Below are 26,541 nucleotides of genomic sequence, written 5' to 3' on the forward strand. Positions count from 1 at the left end.
TCACTGGCCCATGTTGGTATTATCATTGTGCTCTTCCTGGGTGAGGCAGATCAGTCGCCGGCCTCTGGACGGCCGCTCACAGCAGCTCTTGGGAGCTCACATCGGCAGCTGGCCACTCACGCTGGCTGCCGGCCTCACACGGTAGCTTATGGCAGCCCACCGCAGCAGGTGCTGCAGCCTACACCGTCGCCGGCAACTCTCAGCAGCCCAGCTCCAGGTCGAGCTGTTGTTCACCATCTTAGCTGTAGAGGCCAGTGTCTTTGGCCCTCATGTGGGATCCGAACCGGGACCCTGCTGCTCAGAGCTGGCGTCCCAAGCCAGCTCTTAAACAACGTTCCACTCGGCCGGCCCCAGATGTCTTTCTACTGAGTGCTTACATGTCTACATTACATAATTTTACATACATAGGATTATACTATACTTTTCCACACTTTTTCTCATGAGATACTTCAGTTTAATTTTTCTCTCTGTTAAGTGAATTCTTATAAAATCCTAAGGTCTTAAAAGACATAGGGACCATCTTACCTCATTTCCCAGCTCAATTCAAGAATCCTTTCTAAAACACGCACTACCTAGCAGATTTATTCATTTCAGTTTTATAAACCCTAAATTGTTGGAAAATTTTTTCTTCTGTTGAACAGAAATTTTCCTCCTTATAACTTCTGTCCATTGGTTCTAGTTTCACTTTCAGGAATGATGTAGAATACATCTTATCCATCTTTACTATGCTTCATTATGGATATTTTTTTCTGATTTACCTTCCAGTTCACGAATTCTTTTATAAACTGTGTCTTAAGTTTCTGTTACTTTCATCCATTGAATTCTTATTTTCAATTTCCATTTAAATCTATTGAGTTCTTAATTTTAATTTCTGTTTTCTATATAGTTATAGTCCTTACTGAAATTCTCAGTTTTGTTTTTTTATTTATTTTTTAGTCTTGATCAGTAAGCATAGTTATTTCAGAGTTTCTCTTTTATTAGTTTCAAGTGTATAAAACAATGTAATAGTTAGACATTTACACCCCTCACAAATTGATAACCCCCCATCCCCAATCTACTACCCCTCTGACATCGTATATAGCTGTTACAATTCCGTTGACTCTGTTCCCTATGCTGTATTCCACATCCCATGACTTTATGCTGGGGGTGCCAAAAAAATGTACACAAGTAGACACTTTGGTCAACGTTACTCAAGCAGTAGTTCGCCGTAATCAGAAGTGTCTGGACGCTGATGGTAACCACTTTGAGCACCTCTTGTAATCACAGAAGTCAAACATGACTTGTATTTATCTTTTGTTATCAGTATATATTGAGTATTAAAATGTTAATGCAGTTTTCCTTTCTTAAAATGTGTAGGCATTTTTTTGGCACCCTCTGTATGTATATTCAGTTATAGTTGACATTCAGTATTGTTCAGCTTCAGGTGTACAGCGCTTTGGTCAGGCATCTAAACCATCCATGGAGTGGTCTCCCAGTAAGAGAAGTGTCCATCTGACTTCCCACAAAATCTTTACAACATTATTGATTATATTCCCCAAACTGTCTTTTCAAACTTTCTTTTGATGAGTTCAGTACCTGGAGCCACTTTGGGCTACTTTCTGTTGTAAAATTTCTGTTGGTTTTAAATTCTTGCTTGCCTCCTTATATGGTATATTACCATTTTTTTATTGTGAGCAATACATAGCATTTGGAAATTTCCTTGTAGAAATAATTTGAGGCATAGTGTTTGCTTTGGGGAGACATAGGAACACTGGCACACTCGACTCATCTTCATCTAAGTTTAGGAATTTATATGATTAGAAGCTAAGCTATTATATACAGTCTATTGCCTAGGCCTGTCTACTTCCTCTTCACCCTTAAGCCTCAGTGCAGCCTTTTGGGTTCCCAGCCTAAGATGAGGAGGTTTTACCGGGGCCTCTGTCTTGACAGGCACTAGATTCCAAATTTTCTCCTCCTAGCAGTATCAACCACCAAATTCACCTCTCTGGGCCCCATCATCTTATATCCTACCCTGGTAATCCTTTAATCTTTTGTTAGGCCTTCAATGCCTTCAAGCACATTTTTTAAAGAAACATTTTGTCCAGATGTTCTCATTGTTCTTGATGAGACATTTGGTCTAAATTACCTAGTCTGCCATTATCAAAAGCCCCTAGAACCTACTTAAATGCATATGAATATTTCTCTGTCCTTCTGGGTTGCTTAGAAAGCTGTTAGGGAGCGAGGATAATCGTGACCAGGGCATCCTCATGGGCACATTTTATCATGTGTACCACACTCATCCAGATGCTTAAGAGCGATTCTTGAATGTTTACTATTATATTTTGGTTCAGACAAATTTAAGGCATTCTCAAATTTAAATAAGCAGTTACTCCATAGCCTTCATCTCACAGTTTTGGATTCTGTTAGAACTAAAAATTGCAGTGCTGCCATTTTTTTATATTTATTAACCAGGTTAGGCTAAGCCTAACAAATTACCTTCAAACTCTTAATGACTTTCAATAATAAATGTTTATTTTTCTCTTACATTTCTGTTCTTCACTGGGTTCGCTGAGGCACTATTCCATGTTTTCTACATCCCAGGGCCAACGCTGAAGAGCAGCCCCAGTCAGGAGCTTGTATTAGACAGGAAAAGACGTGATAAAATAACTACACAGTAGTTCTTACAGCTCTTGCATCATCACTTGCCCTCACATTTCATCAGCTGAAGTCAAGTCACATGGTCAAGCCAGATAGTAATCAGATAGGAAGTACAGTCCTTAGTAACAGGTCATGGTTCCTCCACAGTGAGCAGCCAGGAAGGAGGGGTAGTGAATACAATGGAAACCTGGCCCTATTTTCCTCAACAGGTTTATATTCTAGTCTTGAAAAAAAAATAATAATGCTTAGAATGTAAGGTCTCGTTGTCATTTAGGATATAAACCAACTAAAAACAAAAAGTCAGAACAAACTTTGTCTCAACCTTGAATTAAGCTTAAGAATTTGGTTTGTTCTAAAAACCACTCTTGTTGCCCTTCTTTAAAACATTAATTCTATTTATGCACAGTGTCTTTGATCTGGTGTTCCTCTAAATTCCTTTATCCTATCTCTTATCCAACTTGTCATATGGGAATTTGCTCTTGGAGGAGTTAAATCTTTAATATTGACCTCTGGGTATTACAGGCAGCCTGAATTGTGTTTCCCATTTTGTATTACACCTCCATTAGCATTAAATTTTCCATATTAGTGTTTCTAGGATTTTGATTTTAAGTTTTAACTTAAAATCTAGGATTTTGTTTTAACTTTAAGTTACGTTCTTCCTATTTATTGTATTTGCAATTCTTTTTCTCTCGTCTCCTAATTGTTTCATTTCCCACCCACTAAAGATATGTTTACTGTCTCTTTTCCTTTCATGCATCAGATTTGCCCATAAAGTCTAAACTCAGAGATTCCCAGTTCCCCCTTATATGTATGGTATTTTTTTAAGTTATTCTCCTATTACTGTTCAAAATGTTTTTGGAAATGCATTGGGATTTTCTTCAGTGTTTGAGGTTCTCTAGTATGTCATTTTATTTTCATACATCAGAGCAATAGCTCCTACTATTCTTGTATGAGATCTCTTATATGACTATTTTTTCATGAGTAACGTAAAATACTGAGCAACATTGAAGACTTTATTTCTTAATCTAAAATATAATAGTTATGTATTTAATAATGAGATGGAAATACAGGTTTTGTGACAAGGAGAAAGGCATTTCTCCAAATATAATTCCTGTGTCAATAAGCTGCAAGTGCTGCCTCTGTTTTGTGACCCCTGAATGATGTCTGCTCTCTTTGTACTAAATCTAATAGTAATTGATCCCAGCGAAGATGACAAAATTCTCTATTGTTAGCTTTAGTAATGCATTGATGAGTATCTTGTTTGATGGGATAAAGCTTCAATAAGTGATGCCCCCACCTGAGTGGTTAATTTCAAAATATTGTTTGTCTAACACGTTGTCAGTGACAACCAAACAAGAACTTTTAGAAGCAGTTGGCTGTCCAATAATGGCAAATTTCAAGGCTATGCAAATTGTGCCAGTTCAGCCCAGCTCTTTTCTCTATTATCATATCAATTGAGTTAGTTCATAGTAGACAAAGCAAGGTTATGGGAACCACCTCGAGCATCATGCACCATTTAACATCAATGCAGCATACACGAACATCTGCAGCTTCAATCTTATTAAGAGAGGAGAGAATAGAAGGCAATAAACAGCTTTCTTCATCATTTATTTGCAAAATAGTATTTCCTAGTGTTTGCATTGTTTATCAACAGGAACTTCATCAATAATTGTATAATTATGGTTGCCTAGATTACAGTGCCCTCATGCATTTGTCGTTTATTACAGAAAGGTCTGAATTTAATCTGAATTTGAACACATGATTCAAGACTAATAATATTAAGTCCCTTGAAATGTGAGTTGCATAATACAGATATTTTGTATGGTAGGAGAATGGCAGTTTATGATTCCCTGGTCGCTTTGGAGATTAAGTTAACACAGGGAGACTGAAAGGCAGTGAAAAATGAGGGGAAGCCACTAGTTAGATTCAAACATAGACCCGTTGAACATGAAAGTAGGTTATGTTCTTTAGAGTTAATCACCAGTAATTAAATGTTTGCTTTAGGCCAAAATTGGGCTGAATTAAAACAGGATTATTATGTCGAGGTCTTCCCCTCAGTCTCTATATTTAAAGGGAGAAGAAAATGGCAGAAACCTACAAGTACAGTGAGAAAAAAGCTATGGTAGCCAAAGTTAGAAATTCCAAATACAGAAGAGAGGCTTGACATCCGGACCTGTTCATCCTTTACCTCTGTCGCCTTTGAAGCCTGATGATGCCAGGACTCCTAACCATGTCAGCATTTACAGTAAGAGCCGCGTGCACTCTTCAGGCCCTTGTGGCAGCAGAGAGTTTGTTTTGGCACACAGTGCAAAATATCCAAGAAAAATTAAGGGAAATAATACGGGCCCAGTAGCAGATATTGGTGTTGTTAGTCGGAGTTGTCTCACAATAGAGCAGGAATAGTAAAACGTGAAAAAGCCGTAAGTAGATGCATGTAAAGAAAGTAAGGGGCTGGTCTGAAAAGCTCGTCTCTTTTAAACATGAAAATTTCATATTTTAACTTAAATCCATTTTATATTTAAGGAAAATGTGAGACCTGTTCATGAAATTGCATTTGAAATATTTTTATTGGTGGTTCAAGTTCCTTGCCCACACCAAAAATTTTAAGTGTTAATTAAATTGCGTGAACCCCATTTGAACTGGGCTCTTTCTTCCCAATTGATCAACCTAGTCATTTCCTTAAAAACAAAAAAACTCCAGAGTTAGAATATTTTCTGCCCCTGATTAGTCTGTATTTATTATACCTTTAACAATTCTCCATTCATTTTTCTAACAGCGAATTGTTCTTCTCAGATTTTTATTTTTTAAGATCACATAAGGAAAAGTTTTTTTAAAAGTCACTGCTATAGTACAGTATCCACAGAGTAGAGGACGATACAGTTTTTGCTCCCCTTTTTGTGGTTCTTGGGCATAACGAACATAGCAGAAGCTTTCTTAATGTGATAGTTAACCTATCATTTCCTCCATCTGAGGGATGCTAAGAACTGATTTCTTAGAGGTAATAGTTTCACCTGTAATTACACATTATGCTGAAAGACTCTTTTTTTAAAAAGGAATTACAGCCTATAAACTTGAAAAAGTTCTAGCTCTGTGCAGAATGAAGGTGGAGATTTTATATACTTACATAAACATACATAAGCCTCTCACCTGAATACCTCAGGGAGCTCATTGTTCTAAGTTGGGACTTTGCAATAAACGTGCAATACCAATTCAGATATATGTACACCTTTCCTTTAAAGAACTTATATGCAAATATGATTCAGGAACCTCTTCTAGAAGCTATTTATCAAAATTGCTATGATAATAACTTTGTCCTAATGAGTCCCAGTCTCTGTTTAGGGAGTAATCGATAAACTACAAATTAATGTTCCATAATTCACATTACAATGCACATGTAATTATTTTGAGATGAGGCAAACCCTATGCATTTAATTTACAGCTGTAATTAAGTAAACTCATTTGATACTAATTAGGTGAGCTTTAAAGGATCATAGGTTTGTGTATTTAATTATCAAAGTACAATCAGCAACCAATTTCCGAAAAGCTTTCCTATCTTGAGCTCAACACAGAACTTTGGCCACACTACATTTTTTTCTTCTTGGATCTTCAATAAATTAAAATGCATTGTGAATTGTGGAGAATCTACTTAGTGAATTCGCTTTTTGGGTAATTATATTTGTAATCCTCCATCTAAAAATAATGAGCTTAAGAATACAGAAGTTCTATATCTGACAAAGCTGTCCATCAGAAAGGAAGGAGAAATTAAGACATTTCCAGTTAAACAAAAGCTAAAGGGGTTCATTGCAAGTAGATCTGCCCTGTAAGAAATGCTGAAGGGAATCCTTCAGGCTGAAATGAAAGGACACTAGACAGTAACTCCAAGCCACGTGAAGAAATAAAGAGCACCAATGAAGATAGCTGCATAGGTAAATGTCATAGCCAGTATTCATGCATTTTCGGTTTTATTACTCCTCTTTTATTTCATACGTGATTTAAAAGACAAATACATTAAATAATTATAAATATACGTTAATGGGCACACATGTGTAAAGATGTAATTTATAAAACAGCATGAAGGAGGAAGGAGATGTACAGTAACAGAGACTGTGTATGCTGTTCAAGTTAAGTTGGTATCAATTCAAACTAGACTGTTAATTTATTTAGGATGTTAATTGTAATTCCCAGGGTAACCACTAAGAAAATATCTAAATAATACTGTTTTCTCTATTTTTATTAAAGTAATATATAAAAATTAGTTTACCAAAAAATATGCTTAGTTGCTAGCTTAGAAGTCTTTAAATTCTACTGTCAGTCAATCACCAAGAATTTATTAAGTACCTAATATAATGGGCTTTCTGCTAGGTTTCAGTAATTCCCCCCGTTTTTTCCCACTAAATGTGTAAATGTATAATTAAGAAAGAAGGGTTATCTGATGTTTAGAGTGACTTCCTAGGCTTGGAATATACTAAATAATGTTCACATTTTTATATTTCCCAGCTACATCTACGCTCTAAAGAATGTGAAAGCTTGTGCTCGTGACTTTCCCTGAAGGTATAAAAAGATGTTTCTGTCTCCATGCCTTTAAACCAAGACACCTGAGTGTAAGGGGTAGAAGGTGCCTATGTGACCCAGTATATGCTCCCTTCACTCTCCGAGTATTTAGGGTATTGACATCATTGTCAGAAATGTGAACCTTACCCTCAGAGGTTCAAATTCTGGGCTTTAGGATGAGCTAACTAAAACATGGGGTTTTTTTCCCTTTCCTTATTAGTAGCCTTATGGTAAAATAAAAAGGAATTGCTGGTACTTATGTTGTGTATTACAGCTCACATAGAACACTTATATTATCTAAAATGAGGAATTAAAGTAGATTTGAATGGGAGTATTAGCACAATTTGTCAGTACATGAACGATATAGACTTTTTTTTGCTTTACTTTGTCTTTTCAAAGAATTAACAAACATGACACAAATTTCTTCTTTCTAGATGTAACCAACGTCAACACTTCCCATACCACTAATTAATAACACTAGCCTTGCTGCACTGACTTCTATAGCCTGATCAGTTTGTGTGTTGCCTCTGGGTCATCTGAGGAAGTATGAATAGTATTGTGGTCTGTGAATAGACCAAGTCCAGTGGGTGCCATTTACACAGACTAGCGTATGAATGGAATCATCTAAGCTGTACAATGTGATGATCCTACATTGAATGATCTCCCATCTTCTTTCAGTCTCACACATGAAGACACTGAGTCTTGTATTAATTGATGGAAGAACTATCAGTAGTTCAACATAACTAGCAAAGTGGAAAAGACTTGGCACCTAACGACTTCTGTTCTTTCTGAGGATGAGAATTAATTGATGGCTTGAGAAGACATTTAAAATGATACCTTGGGGAGGAAAAGGAAAGCACCAGTGAGGGGCCGTTAGTAGGACCAGTTCTGAAAGGAATTGGCACAGTAGTTGGCACAATATTGGATGACAAAGACTGGACTTTGAGACAAGTCTTTATCAATTTTATGATAGGCATGAGTGTGATCCTTACATTATTCTTGCAACTTTTAAAAAGTTTGATGCTGCAGCTTCTATACATAAAGAATGGAGGAGGAAGAGGAGGAACACAACCAAGCTTTAAAAGCAATGTAAAATGTTGTACTTGAGAGGTTTTTAAAACAGGTAATTAACCATACGTGTATACATTTTAATTTACTTTTAAGTGCAAAAGAGATTGGCAAATGACTCAATAAAGAAAAGTGTTCTGTTTAAATTGGATAAAGTGGTTGTTTACTGGTGTTGACTGCTGTACTCCCAAGTTGTCAAGTGATCTGTGAATCCAATTTAGTTTATTGGACAAGAAATAGTACTTATAACTTTTATCAGCGTTTGTCAGGGCACCCACTGAAATTGACTCCATACTTTGGAGAACTTTAATTTTATTGTACAGTATAGAATGTTTAAAAAATCTTTTTCTTTCAGTATAAACCTATGATATTACATTGAGGCATTATTGTCCCTGCAAACCATTAAGCATCAGGGATATTTCAGCAATGCTTGAAATTTCTTGCTCTAAGATTTCTTCTAATGCATGAAGAGGAAAAAAAAGGAGCCAGTGGTCCTCTCCTGTCTAATGCAGTTTTTGCTTTGTGAATTTCATAAATGCTTGCCATTGCCACCATCAACAATTCAAACAGAAATCTTAGGGAAAGAAAGGATTAGAAGTTGTGACATCAATAGTGTCTTCTCCTGTAACATAGATCACTTTTGTATATGTATATCCATTTTGAAAATCTTTACTGTTGTCCTCAGAAGGAAATACAGTAAAACCTTGGATTGTGAGTAACTTGGTTTGCAAGTGTTCCGCAAGACGAGCAAACATTTCTAATACATTTTACCATGGTAAACGAGTGGTGTCTTGCAATACGAGTGGTTTGTTTCCAGAACAAATTATGCTCACAAACCAAGGTATTATTGTACATGATTTTAAGAAAAGATACACTTAGAACACCAATAATGTCTTGTATCCTACTACAGCCTTGATTAGGACTAAACCTCGAAAAAGTCAAGAAAGCTGTTGACGTTTGGTTTCAGTTTTTTTCTATAACCATGATGCTTGGGTCCAATTTGTATGAGTTCCTTTCATACAAGCATTGATAGTGTTAGATTAAACCCTGATAACTCTAAAAGCAGGATCATTGACACCTAGACTCTTTAGTTTACTTGGTTTACTAAACTAAGCGAGAGAAGTATGTTACAGTTATGCACCACTTACTCAAGATCAGTCAGAAAATATATAGTAAGGTATACTCTACTAGATGAAACAGAAACCAGTCTTAAGGAACTTAAAATCCAGTAGGCATAATCATTCAGTAATAAATGTCTATTGAGCACCTACTATGCACTATGTATAGAACTAAGAGCTGGGAATAAAATTAAGTCATGATTCCTACCCATAAGGAGCTCATTCTTTAGTAGAGAAGATGCTTATATATAAGCCATAAATATGGTAAGTATTTCCTTAGAGGTATGTGACAGTTATAAGTGATGGCATAAAAGAGGAAGTAATCAGTTATGCTTCTAAACAGAACCCTGAGAGGTTAGGGACTATATCCACGAAGGCAAGCCTTACCTGGAATTTGGAACTAATAGGGAAATTTGAGCAGTAGACTTGGTATGTACACAAGAATTTAAAAAGCGTGACACATTTGAAAACTTATGAGTATGAGAAAAGAGCAATCACAGGTCAGGGAATGGCAAAATATAAGATTTGAACAGGAGGCTGGATTCATGTCCTAGAGTTAACACTTCAATAGAGAACCATCAGAGGGTTTTTAACAGGAGAATAACATGATCTGATTTGTATTCATGAAAATGACTGTTCATTCAACAACTGTTTACTGAGCACCTCTAATGTGCCAGGCATAGTCCTGGGTGCTAGAAATCATCAGACAAATTGTCTTTCCTTAGCCCCTCTTGCCTAAGTAGTCAAGTTGTGTGCCATGAGCCCTCGCTCCTTTCCTGGCACAGCTGACTGGATCAGAGATAGGAACCTCAACAAGGTTAGACTATCCATTGATGGCCAGTGACTTAGGAGCTCAGCCAGCAGAGGAAATCAGCTCTAACAGATGTGAGAATGGAGCAAATGCATAGGAAGAAACAGAAAACAGGTTGAAATTAACTGCTTTATATAAGATTAAAATAATGTATTTCATTTAGTGAACCTATTAAAGACGTCAGAAATCCCTTATAGGAAAAACAAATATATACCAAACAAAAGGGGAAGTCAGGCTTTAGAGCAGTAAAGCCATCTATCATTGTTTTCTTGGTCACTTTTCTATGGAAAACTATTTTTATATTCAAAACAAACACTCATTTATTCTCTTCTCTGTATACACTCAGCACTGAAGACTTTAACTGGCATTTACTTGACACATTTTCAGAAAATTAGAAGAAAAAATGAACAAACTAAGAGGCTTTACTGCAAACAATAATAGTTGTGCTCAAGGTCAAAACCATGGCCTCAGAAGCAGCAGTTGTGACACATGAATCTCCTAGACCCAAATGTCTCATTTTAAGATTAATAATATTCTTGTCCATTTATTCATTAAATGCTTAGTAGGTGCCAACTTTTGCTGTAAGTGCTTTGCATATATTAACTGATTTAATATATACAAAAACCCTATGAGATGATTGCTATTATTGTTCCTGTTTTAAACATGAGAAAAGTGAGGCATGGAGAGTTTAACTTGGTTACGAGCAAGTCAGTGGGAACGTACTAGTAATGGGGAATATAAACCAAAGCAGTCTGTGTTCTTAACCACCTTGTTATACTGCCTCTGTCCTCTATGGAGTGTTTATCTACTTAATTGAGTCAAATTTAGTTATCAGCACAGGCCTTAGAAGGGGAATTTAAATGTCAGTTAACTGCTGTATACTGCTTAATCAAAATCTGGGTTTTTTTTTTCCATGATCACCTTTTCTTCAGAAGAAAATGGTAGCAGCATTGCTGGAATGGCAACTTTGGAATTACATTTTACTTCCTCTCTCATTCTTTTTGTCCCAAAGTCCTACTTTGCCTCAGGACCCAAGGCAGTTGGCAACCTCTGTGAGCCTTCATGTCTTCATTTATAAAACCAGGTCAATAATACCTGGGATGGCAGAGAGAATACATGAGATGAAGTAAATAAGCACTCGGTGCTGTCCCTGGCCACAGTAAGCATATTTGAGTGTTACTTTTTTACTCAGAAACGACAGTTGCAGCCCATTGCCTGATGTATCAAATCCAAACTTTTGTCTGGCTTTCAAAGTCTCCTTAGAGATGGCTGGGCCCCCCAACCAACTTTCATTATTTCTTGCCTTACCTGGCATATTAACTTTCTTCTTTCTCTGTGTCTCCTGGGATATATACACCTTTCTTTTCCTGTCCTCTTCACTAGTCACAGCTTCAAGACCTAGCTTAAGTTCAGTCTTCTCCATGAAGCCATTTCCAGTTCATTAAACTCACATTGTTCCTTTCCTTCTTTGAACTCCTGTTAACAGTTAGAAGTATTACATTGGTATGATACTTCACAAATTCTTTCACAGACGCTAGGTTTCTCTTTCCATCTATTAGGTTGTCGGAAAAGTCATGACGTATTTTTGCAACAAAAAAACAGAAGAAATACGTCATGACTTTTCTGACAACCGAATAGATTCTAAAATCCTTGAGAAGACAGATCATATCTTAATATTTCTCCTATATCTCCCCCAAAGGATCTCACAGTATTAAAAGCTCATGGCGAGTGTTCACCAAATTCTTGTTTCCTGGTTGAAGAAAGTAAAGCTCTTAAGAACACCTTATAAAAAAATAAAATAAAAATAAATAAAAACACCTTATAAAATCGTGTAGGGCTTTATGTTTCACAGGGTGCTTTCATAATGTTAATACTTTTTTTTAAAAGATTTTTATTGGGGAATTGGGGGGATGGGAACAGTGCTGGGGGATTGGGGAAGGGGAACAGACAAGTTGCTGTCCTTTTGTTCTTCAGTCTAGTTGTGGAGGACGTCGCTTCATTTGCCCAAGTTGGCACCATCATTGCGCTCTTCCCTGGAGAGGCAGATCAGTCGCCGGCTTCTGGACGGCCGCTCACTGCGGCTGCTGGCCGCTCACGCTGGCTGCTGGCTACACACGGTAGCCCATGGCAACCCACTGCCACAGGGAATGCAGCCTACGCCGTCGCCAGCGACTCACGGCAGCCCAGCTCCAGGTTGAGCTGTTGTTCAGCATCTTAGCTGTGGAGGGCAGTGTCACTGGCCCTCATATGCGGGATCTGAACCGGGGCCCTCTGGCATCCCAAGCGAGTTCTTAACCATCGCGCCACTCTGCCGGCCCCATAATGTTAATACTTAATGCATATAATAGTTACAGAAAATAGCTATAGCAAGTGTTATCCTCATTTTCTAAGTAATAAAACTTATTTTAAGCTACAGTGTGACTTACGCAAGGTCTCCTGGTAAATAGCATCATTGACTCTACTCCCAACCCCCACCATTCAGTCCATGCTCTATAAGACTTCCAGAACAATCTTCATGTCATCCTGGCTTATGCTCCTTGTGGCATTTATTATCTCAAATTATCTTCTTCATTTTTTGTTACTTGTACATTGTCTGTCCTCACTACACTGTAGGTCCCGTGAGAGCAGGGTTTCTGATTATCCTATTCACATCTGTATTCCAAGTCTCTCATAGAGAGCCTGACACATGATAAGCTCTTAATAAGTATTTGTTGAATAAAGTAGCTGAGCCAAAACCAGACTAAAATCATGATGAGTCTTTTGAGTCCTAATCCAGTGTACTTCCTACCATTCCATTTATCCTGCCTTTCATGAATGCAACTTACGCCTTTGGAACTACAATAAGACTTGATGCTCAGAATAATGGCATTAACTGTGCTATAGGATTCTCTATTATCAAAGAAAAATTCATTCAGTTCAATAAACTAAACTAATTAAAGCAGGGATGTCATGGTATATTATTATATTAATACATTTAGAAAGATTTCCAACTGAAAAGACTTTCTGCTTTTTCTTTAGTTAACCAAAAAATTAAATTAACCCAGAGCTCTTCATTCCCCAAAAGTCCTTGTTAATTAGAATTGTTCTATAAATCTCTATTATTAGCAGAATTTGTCATTTGTTTCATTATCCTGTTTATTAAGTCAATCTGAGCAGGGTGTCGTTGCTCATATCCTGGTATGTGTATCCTAGTGAAAAGAAAGCATTTCCTAGATTCTCTTTTTTTTCTTTTCCTCTTCTTCGACACTGGCATATTTCATGCTGTTTGTATAACAACTTAGTTTCCTTGTGTCAGTTCCCTATATAATGTAGGAATTATATTATTGACTTAGCTATTAAGTAAAGTGATTAGATTTAGGGTCTATTTAAAATAAAAGCATTAGTATTTTCCAACATTGTTTATAACAAGATTGAAAACAATCTAAAAGTTCATCAACACAGGACTACTTAAATCAATTGTGCTATATGTATACAGTGAACTATTATGCAGCAATAAAAAAAACAAAAACAGGGACATTCTCTGTTTACCAATATAGTAAAAAACATGGCTCAGTGCAGCTTGCATAGTATATGTTTTTTGGGTTTGGTTTTGGTTTGTTTTGTTTATTTGTTTGGGGTTTTTTTGTTGTTGTTTTTTTAAAGATTTTATTGGGGAATCCAGGGAAGGGGAACAGACAAGTTGCTGTTCTTTTGTTCTTCATCTAGTTGTGGAGGATGTCGCTTCACTGGCCCACGTTGGCACCATCATTGCACTCTTCCCAGGTGAGGCAGATCAGTTGCCAGTTTCTGGACGGCTGCTCACCTGCGGCTGCTGGCCGCTCACACTGGCTGCAGGCTACACACAGTAGCCCATGGCAACCCACTGCAGCAGGGGCTGCAGCCTACGCCGGCGCCAGCGACTCACAGCAGCCCAGCTCCAGGTTGAGCTGCTGTTCAGCATCTTAGCTGTAGAGGGCAGTGTCACTGGCCCTCATATGTGCGATCGGAACCGGGGCCCTCTGGCTTCCCAAGCCAGTTCTTAACCACCGCGCCACTCGGCAGGCCCTGTTTGGTTTTCTTTTTAAAGGACAAAAGTAAGAATGTATTTTGCTTGTACATACACAGAGAGATTCTGGAAGGATATACAGGAAAGCAATAACAGTGATAACCAAACTGGAAAATAGTAGGACTAGAAACTGAATGAATGGGAGGTAAGAGGTGAGAGGAAGTTTTTTATAGCATACTTTTGCATATATTTTTTAACTATATGTATACATTATCCAAAAGGTTAAATTGAATGCAAATAAGCACAACTAAAAGCAATATTTGATTCTGGACTGGATCCTGTATGGGATGAACAAAGTTGCTAGGGAAGACATTAGGCCTATTTGCAAAATTGGAATATGGAGTATAGATTAGATAAAATAACAGTATTAAGTTTTCTAATTTAGAAACTATATGATGGTTACCTAAAAGGATATCCTTGTTGTTAAGAAATACACACTGAATTATTAAGGCGCCAAGGGCATAATATATGCAGCTTATACTCAAATGGCTTGAAAGAATAAATAATAACATGTATGTATGTATGGGAGGAATGATAAAGAAATTGTGGGAAATGGTTAAAAACTGGTAAATCCGGATATACGTTATATGGGAGTTCTCTATATTTTTCTTCAAACTTTTCTGTTTAAAATGATCTCCAAAGAGAAAGTTAATATAAAACAAGCAAACAAAAACATCAGTACTCTGGAAATTACCTCAGTGTAAGGAATGGCCAAGGTGCAGGGAGCCTCCTTAAAGAATCTTAAGAGTTCTGGTTTTTTTTAAAAAAAAAAAAAAGGGGGGGCCGGTCGAGTGGCTCAGTTGGTTAAGACCTCGCTCAAGAGTGCGAGCTCTGAGCAACAGGGTCGCCAGTTCGATTCCTGGCCTGAGCTGAGCTGCCAACATGTGGCAGGATGGCTCAGCTAAAAAAAAAAAAAAAAAAAGAGTTCTGGGTTTTACCTAGTCATGCTTTTTACTTTCTGGTCAAGTTTCTGCCATCACTTTTCTGTCTTTTCCGTGCTTGGTAATGCTTCATCAGAGGCTGGCAGAGGTGGTGACTACAGTCTGCCTTGAAAAACAGCTGCCTATCTGCCTCTCACCCTGCTATATATCTTCTTCAGTTATAGCTTATCTTACAGTTTGGAGGTGACATCAATAAAACAGTGCCAACATGTGGCATTTTAAAATACCTTCAACAAAATTTTCTGAGGATACTAATTATTATGAGGTTGTATGTCAGCATTGCTAAAATATATAGTGTATTTAGTAGCCATAAGGCTACAGAAACAATCTAGTTGTTTGGCCTTGAGTGACTGAATTCATTATTATTTTTCAGTTAGACATGTGTCATTTTTACAAAGTAACCATCTTTACTGTAGTTGACTTAGCATCATAGATGTGTGACAATGTTTTGATTCTGGCCAGACTGGCCTCTGAAATGATTAGGTCGTGAATTTTATGTCATAGTAATGTGAAGGAATTATTTGTTTCTATAAACTGTCCAGAGAATGTTTGAATTTTACTGTAAGTAAGCTAAGTTCCATTCTTCTGGATGAAGGTACCCTGAGGGTCTTATCTAATAAATAATGCCAAACAAATCTGGTATCAACTGAATTGTTAGTGTTTGTTTCCTGTCTGTTTGGGGAAGTTCATGATTTTGTAGTGTTCTAGAAATCCGGAAAATAGGAATAATAATCATTCCCAATCCTTTTCCTTTTCACTTTACAAAACATTGGGGAAAGAATTGAGAAACAATGGTGCTGTCTTATCTTAATCTCTTAAGTAGAACTACTTCATCAGAACTAACAGTGTCACTTTTCTACAACTGAGGCAGAGAGCTATTTTTGTTACTTGTTCCCACAACTCCTGAATGCCCATTTCATACCTAAGCAAACTAGGTCCCACTGAGAGTCATCTGAGTGTCTTGGGCCTCATTGGCTAAATAATGCCCATGCCTATAAGTGTGTCTTAAGATTTAGTGAGGTACTTCATATGTACGTACAGTAAATTATCTAGGAGGCTATGGAATAGTCATGCTCGTGAATACTGTTTAGTTAGTTGTGTGGGGTTTTGTTTTTCTTAAAATAACTCTGTAAACCAGTTTAGGTCATCACATTTCAAAAAAATCAGAATGTACCAATAATTGAGCTTAAATATAATTGAACATTGTTTAATCCTTTTTTAATGATTTAGAACACATTTCAGGGTCTTGTAAATGTTCAGCGTCGTTATTTTGAAAGAAGTTCTCTTATGCTAGCTCTCTAGATACAGAAGATAATAGAGACTGGACTGTGTCTGTACTGGTTTATGATAGCTCTTTTGCAGTCTTGATATTCTTATATATTTGTATTAGTAAGTACAAAAGATGGAAAAGAATTCTACTTAATGTTTCAGGAAATTGAACTTCATAAGACACCTAAGGATAAAGCATCTCAAGGATCTGCACATATATCCAGAAAAAAAAAAAAGTATAGTAAAACTGCATTCATTTAGAATTTTCAGTAATTAAGAACAAAACGTCATGATTCTTAAAAGCAAAGTTCAAAATAATCTCTTTCATTGTGAATTAGGTCCTATTCATAAAGATTTATTCAACCAAAAATCAATAACTTTTTCAAACAAAGAATTCAAATAACTATATCTAATTGTGGCTTATTTACCATTTATATATAATTATTTCCAAACCTGTAATCCAGTAATTATTCTTATATTAATTCTTACATTACCTAGAATGTTTTATAGACATATCATTACCTAATGTGACCCTATTATAAATGGTAATGGTGTCATTAACTGAGCCTGTTTTACTTATTTAGTGCCTGTTTGTTCTTAGTTTATAGTTGTTAATTCCCTTTATAGTATGACTTGTACTTGGAAGTAATAAAACCAGATTTCTTTATAAATATTTATGGTACAGACCTTTTCCTAAACCAGACTGTAGCCCTTTCCTAATTATTTCCAATAAAATCCACTTACATCTTTCTTTTGTGTTTGGCCTGTGTAGCAATAGGCACTGCATACTCCCTAGAAAATTTAATCCCAGGTATGTATGCCTTACCTTCCAATTAATCGAAACCTTGCTAACTGCCATGTAGGTTCCGGTGTCACAACGGGTGAAAAGTTAGTTACTTAACAAGTTTACATAGAGGCTTCTGGTATGGAGTCTTAGCATCCACAGTCGTATGGTCAAAAGGGATCACTAAGTGAATGAGTCCTCTTCTTCAATATCAGTCTTTCCAGAAGGATCTTTTTTTTCATGATCATTTCTATGCTTATCTCTTGTTGAAAGTATTTATTAGTAGCAGGTAACAGGAGGCCCACAGAACATGCTTTTTGAGAGTCTTAGCTTCTTTATTAAGACCCTAAGTTTCTCAAGATCGCTTTTTCCGTCCCTCTTGATCGTAGGTGAGATTAAAGTTTACAAGTCTTCCACTATATCTATCCCCATGAGGGATGCAAATTTGTGATTTCAGAAGTTCCAGCCCCCCAATAAAAAGTACTGTCCCATCTTTTGCAGATGTCCCGTAGGCCATATTTCATCACAATTAACTCCATTCCACTGTCATGTGCGAAGTCTAAAGTACTGGATTAGGTTACTCTGTAGTCAAAACAACAAAGGCCTGGCCCAGACTGCTGTAAGACAAGCGTCCAGTCCTCTGTCCTTTTTGTTCTTCCCAGGCATTCAGTGGCAGCTTTCTCTTTTGCTAGTGAACAGTTACAGGAAGTAGTGACTCCTTAGTGAAAAGAAACCAAATTAGGTTATTCGTAATAAGCCAACAAAAATCAGTAATCCTTGACATTGGCATGAAGTATTGTAACAGAACAGTAGTTATATTTTTTTGTGCCATTGTGATTTTCAGTAGAGAAACACCCAAGAGAAACCATTATTTATATATTTTCAACATACAGCTCTTTAGCTGTATCCAAGATTTCACTGCCCAAAACGCAGTCAGGCTTGAAACTTGATTAAAGATCCATGATCTAGTCCTTACAAACATTTCCTTTGGCTTGTAGTTTCTGTTCCAAGTATTTGTACCGTTCAGAAAGGTATTGCTACCATGTATAGTCGTTCCCCCCAAATGTGAACTACCCAGGTATAGCTCTTAAAACATATACAGCATCTGTGTGCTGAAAATTATCAAACAAGCATTGCCTACACGTTACTATGCACGTTGGTTCCCAAGTGCTCCCGTACGTGAGATGGAGTTCATGTTCTGTCTCTCTCTTTGAATGATGAATGATGTAGAAGCTTCAGCTTTACTGGGTGGATTTGTGTATTGAGTATTACAAAGAGAAGTCAGCCTGCCTTTCTTTGGCTCTAATTGCAGAGAGTGAAGTCACCGCGTTTGCTGTCTTGGATCAGGACCAGAAGGAAATTGTTGATACCAACGGAGCTGGAGATGCATTTGTTGGAGGTACAGACTCATTTATTTTGTACTTACTTATAATGTAAACATTCCCTTTAACTCTTGTCTCTACTACATAGACAAGATTTATGAATTTAATAACTTTTAATTTCTTCTTTTAAATAATTAACTCCTAATGTTCTTTCCATATGATATGCTACTATCATTTTAAGTATGAAAAGGGTATTTTACCACAGGAAAAATCTGTGTTTTTGGCTTAAAGATAATTTGCTATTATGCTCTACCCCAGTAATTTTCACAAGATTAATTGTGTCTTTCAGAATATTGCATAAACAAGCTACATCAAATACATTATATAGTATATTCATGACCCTTCAGGCTTAAATGTTAACACATTCTTTAAAACAAGTTGTGGTGAATATTAAACAGTATGCTAATAACTAAAGATGATGTCTTTGGATTATATTATTTGGTTAAAACATCTTTTTCTAATACAGGAGTTGGATGTTTACTGTATTAGGAAGGGTTAAATTTTTGTCTGGTTCAGGCTCAGTAAGAACTGGCACAATTTATGAGGACTAAATCATTTCTGGAATGAGCACTCAAAAACAAGATTGGGACAATTAGGAGTTTGATGACTTAGATTGATCTAAAATCTGGTTCAAAGGTTCTTGTCATATGTCTACACTCCTACTTAAGTGTAGTTGAGCTAGGTTATGGTCTCTGGAAAGCTTTAGATTTCCTGAATGATAACCGAGCAGAGCCCCCCTCCTGATCTGTTTATTTCCCATAACATCAAGCATGACAAGTTTAAAAAGGCAAATGGAGCTAGCTGTTCTCCTCCTTTCTTTGGAAAAGGATTTGAATCATGGGATTGTGTGATGGTTTTAACTTAATATTGTTTAACATATTTGTTTGTTTGTTTGTTTGTTTGTTTGTTTGTTTGTTTGTTTGTTTGTTTTGATGATATTTTTCACCAACATAAATTTTTCATGTTTCCTTCTTTGAAACTTTTCCTGCCTCATCTTAAATTAGCTGTTAACCGTTAGACTGGTGGCATGCCCCATGGGCTATTCTTTGGTAAGAGTACACACCACTAATAACATTCTACTGGACTGTCATGCTCGCATCTTTTGTTTCTTTGCTCTGAAAGGTTTCATCATTGATTATTTTGCAGCTCTTTTTCCTATTCCATACTGCTTCAGAGCTGTAAATCCATGTAGGCTAAAAATATCTTATTCAGAATTAGGCCAAATCCTGTAATACATTAAGGAAACACTAGTGATTTCCTGTTTAAAAATCGGTTAAACCAGGAATCTTAGTATAGAAACTGTTAAACTTGTATCCTCTATGTGCCTTGTTAAGGAAAATAAAGCAGTAACTATTCTATTGCTTTGATATTTAGTATGGTACATCGTGAGGGCATCATAGATATTAGCCACTACCTCTGGCCCTCAGGCCCTGAGCTACCTGGCCCTGCAACAACAGATTCCCTTACAGACACCTAACTATCTGTACTGCTTCTAGTATACTAGGTAAGAACATACTAACAGAAGTCATTCTTAGGATACTGAAGTAGGAACAGCTAGCTACCCGTTTGTATTGTACTTAGGGTGATAAATGAACTACCTCATCAAAGCACTTGGGTTCTTTGTTACAGGATTTTCAGCCTCTTGTTTTTTCTCACTCTACTTACATAACCTCATTATATATTTATTGTTGGGGTATAGTGAGGTAAGTAAAAAGGAAGAGTAAGAAACAGGGATCCACAGACTTTTCACAAAGGGCCAGATAGTGAATATTTTAGGCTTTACAACCCTGTATCTACAGTCTATATTACATATTCTTCTTGTTTTGTTTGCTTCCTTCTTTCTGTATTGGTTTTGGTTTTTTTACAGCACTCTGAAACTGTAAAAAAAAAAAAACCTTCTTAGCTCTCCAGATGTACAAAAACAGGCCACCGGCTAGATTTGGCCCTCAGTCTATATGCTTTACCAACCCATCAGTAATACATGGCAGCCTCCTCACTTTATTCGCTGCCATCCTACCCTAGATCCAAACACTGGATTTTACTATACACTGTTAAAATCAGTATAGATAAAGTGGAAGGCAAGACTTGACAGTTAGGTAGCCACTTTTCTCACTTTAACCCTTCTCTGATCAGTTCCCGTGATAATGAGATCTTGAAAGACTAAGTCATGCAATGAGATGACTACTCTGACGTCACTTTAGCAGTGAAATACTCATGTGAGCATGTTCAGCACACTCTGCCCGTGTAAGTCAAGCTGTATAGTAATAGCAATAGATGACATTTATATGGCATCTATTAGCCAATCGATATCTTAAGCACTTTACGTATGTTAACTCCTTTAATGTTCATAAAAGCTCCTTGAAGCAGGTTGTTTTTAACTGCATTTTACTGATGAGAAAACTGAGACATAGAAAGGTTAGGTAGCTTTCCCAAAGTCTTATAAGACAGAAAGTATTAGCAGAGCCAGCATTCAAACCAGTCAGTCAGTCTGGTTCCAGAGCCAGTGTTCTAATTCACTGCACTATACCACTCCTCTGCGCTTTTAGGGAAATCTCATCATTAGGCCTGAAAACCACAGACCATCCTTACTAACAAAAGATGGTTTTGCCAAAGAGAATCTTCCTGTTATCTGAATAAATGACTTCATTTATTGAACAGGAGCCTTTGTTATCTGATAGGAGTCTCAGGACTCTAAGGTAAGACTGTTGCAGAAAAGAAAGAGAAAGTGAAAGGGAAGAGAATCGAAGAACTGTGGTCCCCAGTGAGTTTGAACCCGGAGCTTTTTGCTAAGCAGTAGAATTGATTGCACTACAGAGATACAGAAAGCCAGGTCATAAACTTGCTTGGTCAGCATGGAATCCGAATACAGAGAGTTATACGTATGAATCAACTGTTTAACAGCACCAGGCTGGTGCATTCATCTTACAACAGAGTTGGTCTCGTTAGTTGGAAATACTCAAAAAGCCGTTGGTTAAAACCCCCTACTCCCAACTCCAGAGCCAGGAAAGCCTTTCTCCTAGGATTTGCAATAATCCCGCTGGTGAAGCATCCTCCTCTACCTTGAAAATGAATGGGGAGACGATGGCAACTTTTACATTTACTATGTAGTTTTTTTTTCTTTGCTTTATTGCCTGATTAACATATCTCTTTTTTGATTGACACATTCTATCTTTAGATAGCTAATATATTCCTCCTATGACTTTCAAGTTTTGCTGGCTTAAGAGTATTTCTGTCTTTTGTGACTTTGCATAACTGTATTTCAGTCCCAATTTCAAGTTCTTGGATAAAGCCTCACTTCAGCTACCATATGCTAATTACAGATCTCAGTACCAGAGTGCCATGTGTTCTTATTAGCCACATAAGATATATATGGCTACATCATAGATTTTCATGTGTAATTTTAAAATGAGCACCTCAGATGTACATAAATTAAATTTGTAGTTCCATCCCAGGGGTTTAGTGACAGTGACAAATCCCTTCAGCCTCTACAAGCATACCTCCTTGTTCTATTTGGGGATCTTAAGCATTTGGTAACATTTGCCCTTTATTTGTCACTAGCCAGCCCTTATAGAACTACCCTTTTCACATTCTTCCTCAAAAGCCCAAGTGCTACGATTGTACCCTTGGACATGGAGACAATTCTGTAATCTCTAAATGTGATTTCCTAATTTCCCAGGTCAGGAGAAAATTTCTTCCTGTTGTCCTGCTGTGCTTTGTCACAGCAGGCCTGCCTTTTCATTTGGAACCCTCTTTGTCACTGCCATAGTAACAAATGGAAACATTGAGAACATTTTGTGACAGGCACTGTCATTGTTCCCAGTGAAATCTCTTCCCCTGTGTCTTCCCAGTAAATGAAACTGAGGGGAAAAAATCATAACAAATAACATGAAAGGAGCCCTAATCAATATGTTCCCGGTAGGCTGTCAATACTAGCCTGTGTTAATCTAATATGATTGAGTTGTATGTGTTATGGCAGCTGTAGGAATATGGACTAGACCTACAAATCATCTTCAGACTAAAAGTGAATACACCTTTGACAGATTATACCCAGGCACATAGCTAAAACTCTCAGATAAAAAGACTAGAGACCTTAGCTTAACCAAGGACCGACATTCTTAGGATTTAAAAAGCTTCATTAAATGTGGTTAAGAGCATACATAACTGAGAATGGTTTATTTTGAATGATAGTAAAGTAACTGCTGCCTCTGGCACTTTTTATTTTCAAATTCCTCATAATAACTTTAGCTGGGAAAGTGTATTACTGTAAACGATATTACCTACAATGTGCAAATGATTCTTAAAGCCACTTAGCAATCACAATGTAAATAATTATTCTATTTTCCATCTAATAGAAGGAACATTAATGTTACTTTCCAATTTATGTTCAGAAAAGAATTTTGGCAAAAAAGAAAAAAAGGTTTAAGTTTCCAGAACATGGACGTTGCTTCCTTTTCGTGTAGCACCTCTCTCTACTTCTGAGAGCCATAGAGAGTCTCTAAATTATCTTCATATGTTCTATTCTCACCTTGTTTGTTTATCCCCAGACATTTGTAGCTTGCTCTCCCATTCTTACTTGCTACTTCATTGTGCTGTGCAAAGAATTGGTGCAGAATTCTTGTGATTTTTTTTTTCTGTACCACCGCCTTCCTTTGCTGTCCCAACTCAGAAGACTAGAAAATAACTTGGTGAGTGTTAAATATATCATTTCTCACACTTCTTCCCTCAAAAACCAAAACCTTCATTATGACCCACTATAAGCAGAGGCTTTCCTTGCTGGTGACCGAGATGAGCTGCATACGCCTACCCCACCCCACAGCAGCAATACCTTCTCGTCTTTTAACTCTAAAAGGACACCTTGGTGCTCTGTTCCTTAAACAGCCATTTCCCTTAAAACCATCAAATGGTATAGTGACTTGGTCATTAGGAATAAGAAATTCACCACAGACAGCAGCAGCTCAAGTTCATGCAGGGAGGAAAGGAATAGAGATTCACACCTTGCACACTCATAGGACACTTGATGACATGCTCCTCTAGTGTTACACATCCAGAGATTTAGATAAGCCGACGTTGGACCAGAACCACATTTCAGGAAACTTGCCTAAGATTATGTAAGACTATGTTGGTTAACGAGGTAAAGATGATCCTCGAGCCATGACAAAAAAGAGAGATGACTTTGGCTCACGTGGAATACAGGATGGTTTTAGAGTGAAGTTTGGAATTTCTCACAAACGTGAATGTTCTCTCAAAGATCTAGTACCCTGGATGGCCTACTATCTATATAATAGAAGCAGTTATAAATAGATAATGGAATTCAAAGAATTTTATCTCCTGGAGATTTGGATAAGACAGAGACAGTCTGAACCATGTAGGTTATCAGACCTCAAAGCTCAGATATGAACCTTACGTTCCTATATTTGAAGATAATTGAGAAGTGTTTACTCCAAGAAGACAATGTTGATATTTATAAGACTTTATTTAGTTGCAGGGCCAGAAGAAATGTCAAAAGCAAAGTTTCTGAGGTAAATTTTCTTAGAATTTCAACATGATAAATATATGTTCATCAGTTTCTTGGCCTAGAATATTTGTGAGTCAAATGGAAATAACTGAAATCCGGTAGTGGCCCCAGCTGCCATTATTACATGGATTTGGTCAATTTTTACCTACCATATCTGTCTGATTTATAAACATATCAGTTAGATTTTGCTGCATAACAGACCACCTCAAATTTTAATGACCTAAACCAAAAACTTTTTAGCTCCAAAAATCCGTGGGTTGGCAGCTGAGCCCTAGGCCCAGCTGGACAGTTTCACTGGCCTCAGAGGTTCGAGAGATGAAGTAATTTGCCCAAGGTCACAGTGAAAGCCAGGATTCAAACTCAAAAGTTTGACCCCAGAGTTCTTACCCCTAATCATTTTGTTATACTGCGTTCCTTTAAATGTGTATATCAACTTCCCTTCCCTTCCAAGTGAGGAGAAATAGCCAAAGTGGTTTTCCAAACACTAGTCTGTAGATTGGTGTCAGTCTATGACCTAAAAGAGATTTCATCCGTTAATTAATAGCAAAATGGAAAAATTTAGGAGCAATATAGTAAGTTTTCACACAGCTAAATATATTCAATTTTAAATTTTGTCTCAGGGATGTTTGAATTTGTTACAGTGTGCCTTTGTTGGCTTTGTAATTAATGTAATCAAAAAATAAAATCATATATTGGTAATGCTGATGCATACATAGCCTGACCGACCCTGGGACCCAGCAGAAGTCTCAGCCATGGTAAATAAATCACTGGAAACAACTTTCCAAACTATATGAAAATTTGTGTGAACTGTAACCTCTGATGTTGTAAGGCTGTTTATTATCAACAGAGGTCTGAATAAAACAAATGAGAATTAGCAACATGATTACTAAATTCACAGCTATCCTCATTTCAGATATATGAGTTCCCAAACCTGGGGCATGAAGACAGGCTCTTTATTTTTCATTTAATTATCTAGTTATCATTGACATTTTATACTTAAGATTTGTATGTTTTATTTCTAGCCCACGAAATAAATGGCAAATTAAACCCAATTTCCGTAGTCAAGTACTCTTAAAATTTTAGAAACACTGCTATAAGGAATTAATTGTCAGTTGATCAAACACAGGTTTTTGAATGGAGTTAAATTGTAACAAAATTTAGTTATCTTGCTAATCAATTAGGGCATAAATAAGCTCACATACATAAGCTTACTATCATTTCCTTATTCCAGCATCTCTGACTTAGCCTGATGAGTCTTTTGTTTTTAACTAGTATATTGCTTAAAATGTTAGTACCAAAAGGGAGTATTTTTAAAGATTACATTTTCAGGTTTTCATACTGTTTTCAATAGTGAAACTACTTTCAAATGAGGTCTTATCTGAATCAGAATGAAATGAAATTAAACAAATCCCCATTTGGCTCTATCCACATTTTATTTGGTGGCTCATAAAGCAACTCCCTGGAATGAGATGACGTTAGGTATGAAAACCATGTTCTGTGCAAAAGTCCCCATTTGATGGATGAAGAAAGTGAGGCCCAAAGAAAGGGAGCTGTTGGTAAACAGGCAACACTAAAAGTCAGATAGCCTGACTCATTAATTCATGAGCCAGTAATTACACATGTTCATAACCCAAATGAAAGTTGTCAGTTAAGCAATCTGTTATATAGGCCTCTTGGAAATATATGGGTCAAGAGTCAATATCCCAAATAGATAGAAGCCTTTGATGTAGTTTTTCTTGGCATGTGGGTATCCAAGATGTTTGAGTTTAACAATAAACAGAAGCATATGCTAAAATTTTATTTTGGGAACCACATTAAGAGATCACACGTTAGATTTAAAATTTGAATTATAGGGCTGGCCGAGTGGCGCTTTGGTTAAGAGCAGGCTTGGGACACCAGCTCTGAGCAGCAGGGCCCCGGTTCGGATCCCACATGAGGGCCAGAGACACTGCTCTCTACAGCTAAGATGGTGAACAACAGCTCCACCTGGAGCTGGGCTGCCATGAGTCGCCGGCAAAGTGTAGACTGCAGCCCCTGCTACAGTGGGCTGCCATAAGCTACCGTGTGGGACCGGCAGCCAGTGCGAGCAGCCAGCAGCCGGTGTGAGCTGCCAAGAGCCGCCGTGAGCGGCCATCCTATGGCCGGCGACTGACTGCCTCAGCCGGGAAGAGTGCAATGATCACAATACCAATATGGGCCAGTGAAGTGATGTCCTCTACAACTAGACTAAAGTACAAAAGGACAGCAACTTGTCTGTTCCCCTTCCCCCGATTCCCCAGCGCTGTTCCCCTCCCCCAATTCCCCAATAAAAATCTTAAAAAAAAAAAAAATTTGGATTCTAACCCAATCTTGTACACTTTTGTTCCATAAGGAGGAATGATCTTTGAAGCAGTATTTTGAAAGGAGTTGGGGTGGAAGGG

At 37.2% G+C, this 26,541-nt stretch overlaps 1 protein-coding gene across 4 annotated transcripts in view; it reads left to right on the forward strand.

Moving 5' to 3' along the window:
* The window catches only part of ADK (adenosine kinase), a 537,152-nt gene that overhangs the window by 485,616 nt on the left and 24,995 nt on the right, over nt 1-26,541 (forward strand). For 3 of the 4 annotated variants that reach the window (XM_019626043.1, XM_019626051.1, XM_019626058.1), the window contains exon 10: nt 18,537-18,623. In XM_019626043.1, the coding sequence (XP_019481588.1) occupies nt 18,537-18,623 (87 nt within the window). Of the gene's footprint in view, nt 1-18,536; nt 18,624-19,610; nt 19,654-26,541 lie in introns of those variants that run through there. The other variant, XM_019626068.1, reaches the window with a different exon arrangement.

This window comes from Hipposideros armiger, unplaced genomic scaffold (assembly GCF_001890085.2).
Source record: "Hipposideros armiger isolate ML-2016 unplaced genomic scaffold, ASM189008v1 scaffold_15, whole genome shotgun sequence".
NCBI classification, from domain to species: Eukaryota; Metazoa; Chordata; class Mammalia; order Chiroptera; family Hipposideridae; genus Hipposideros; species Hipposideros armiger.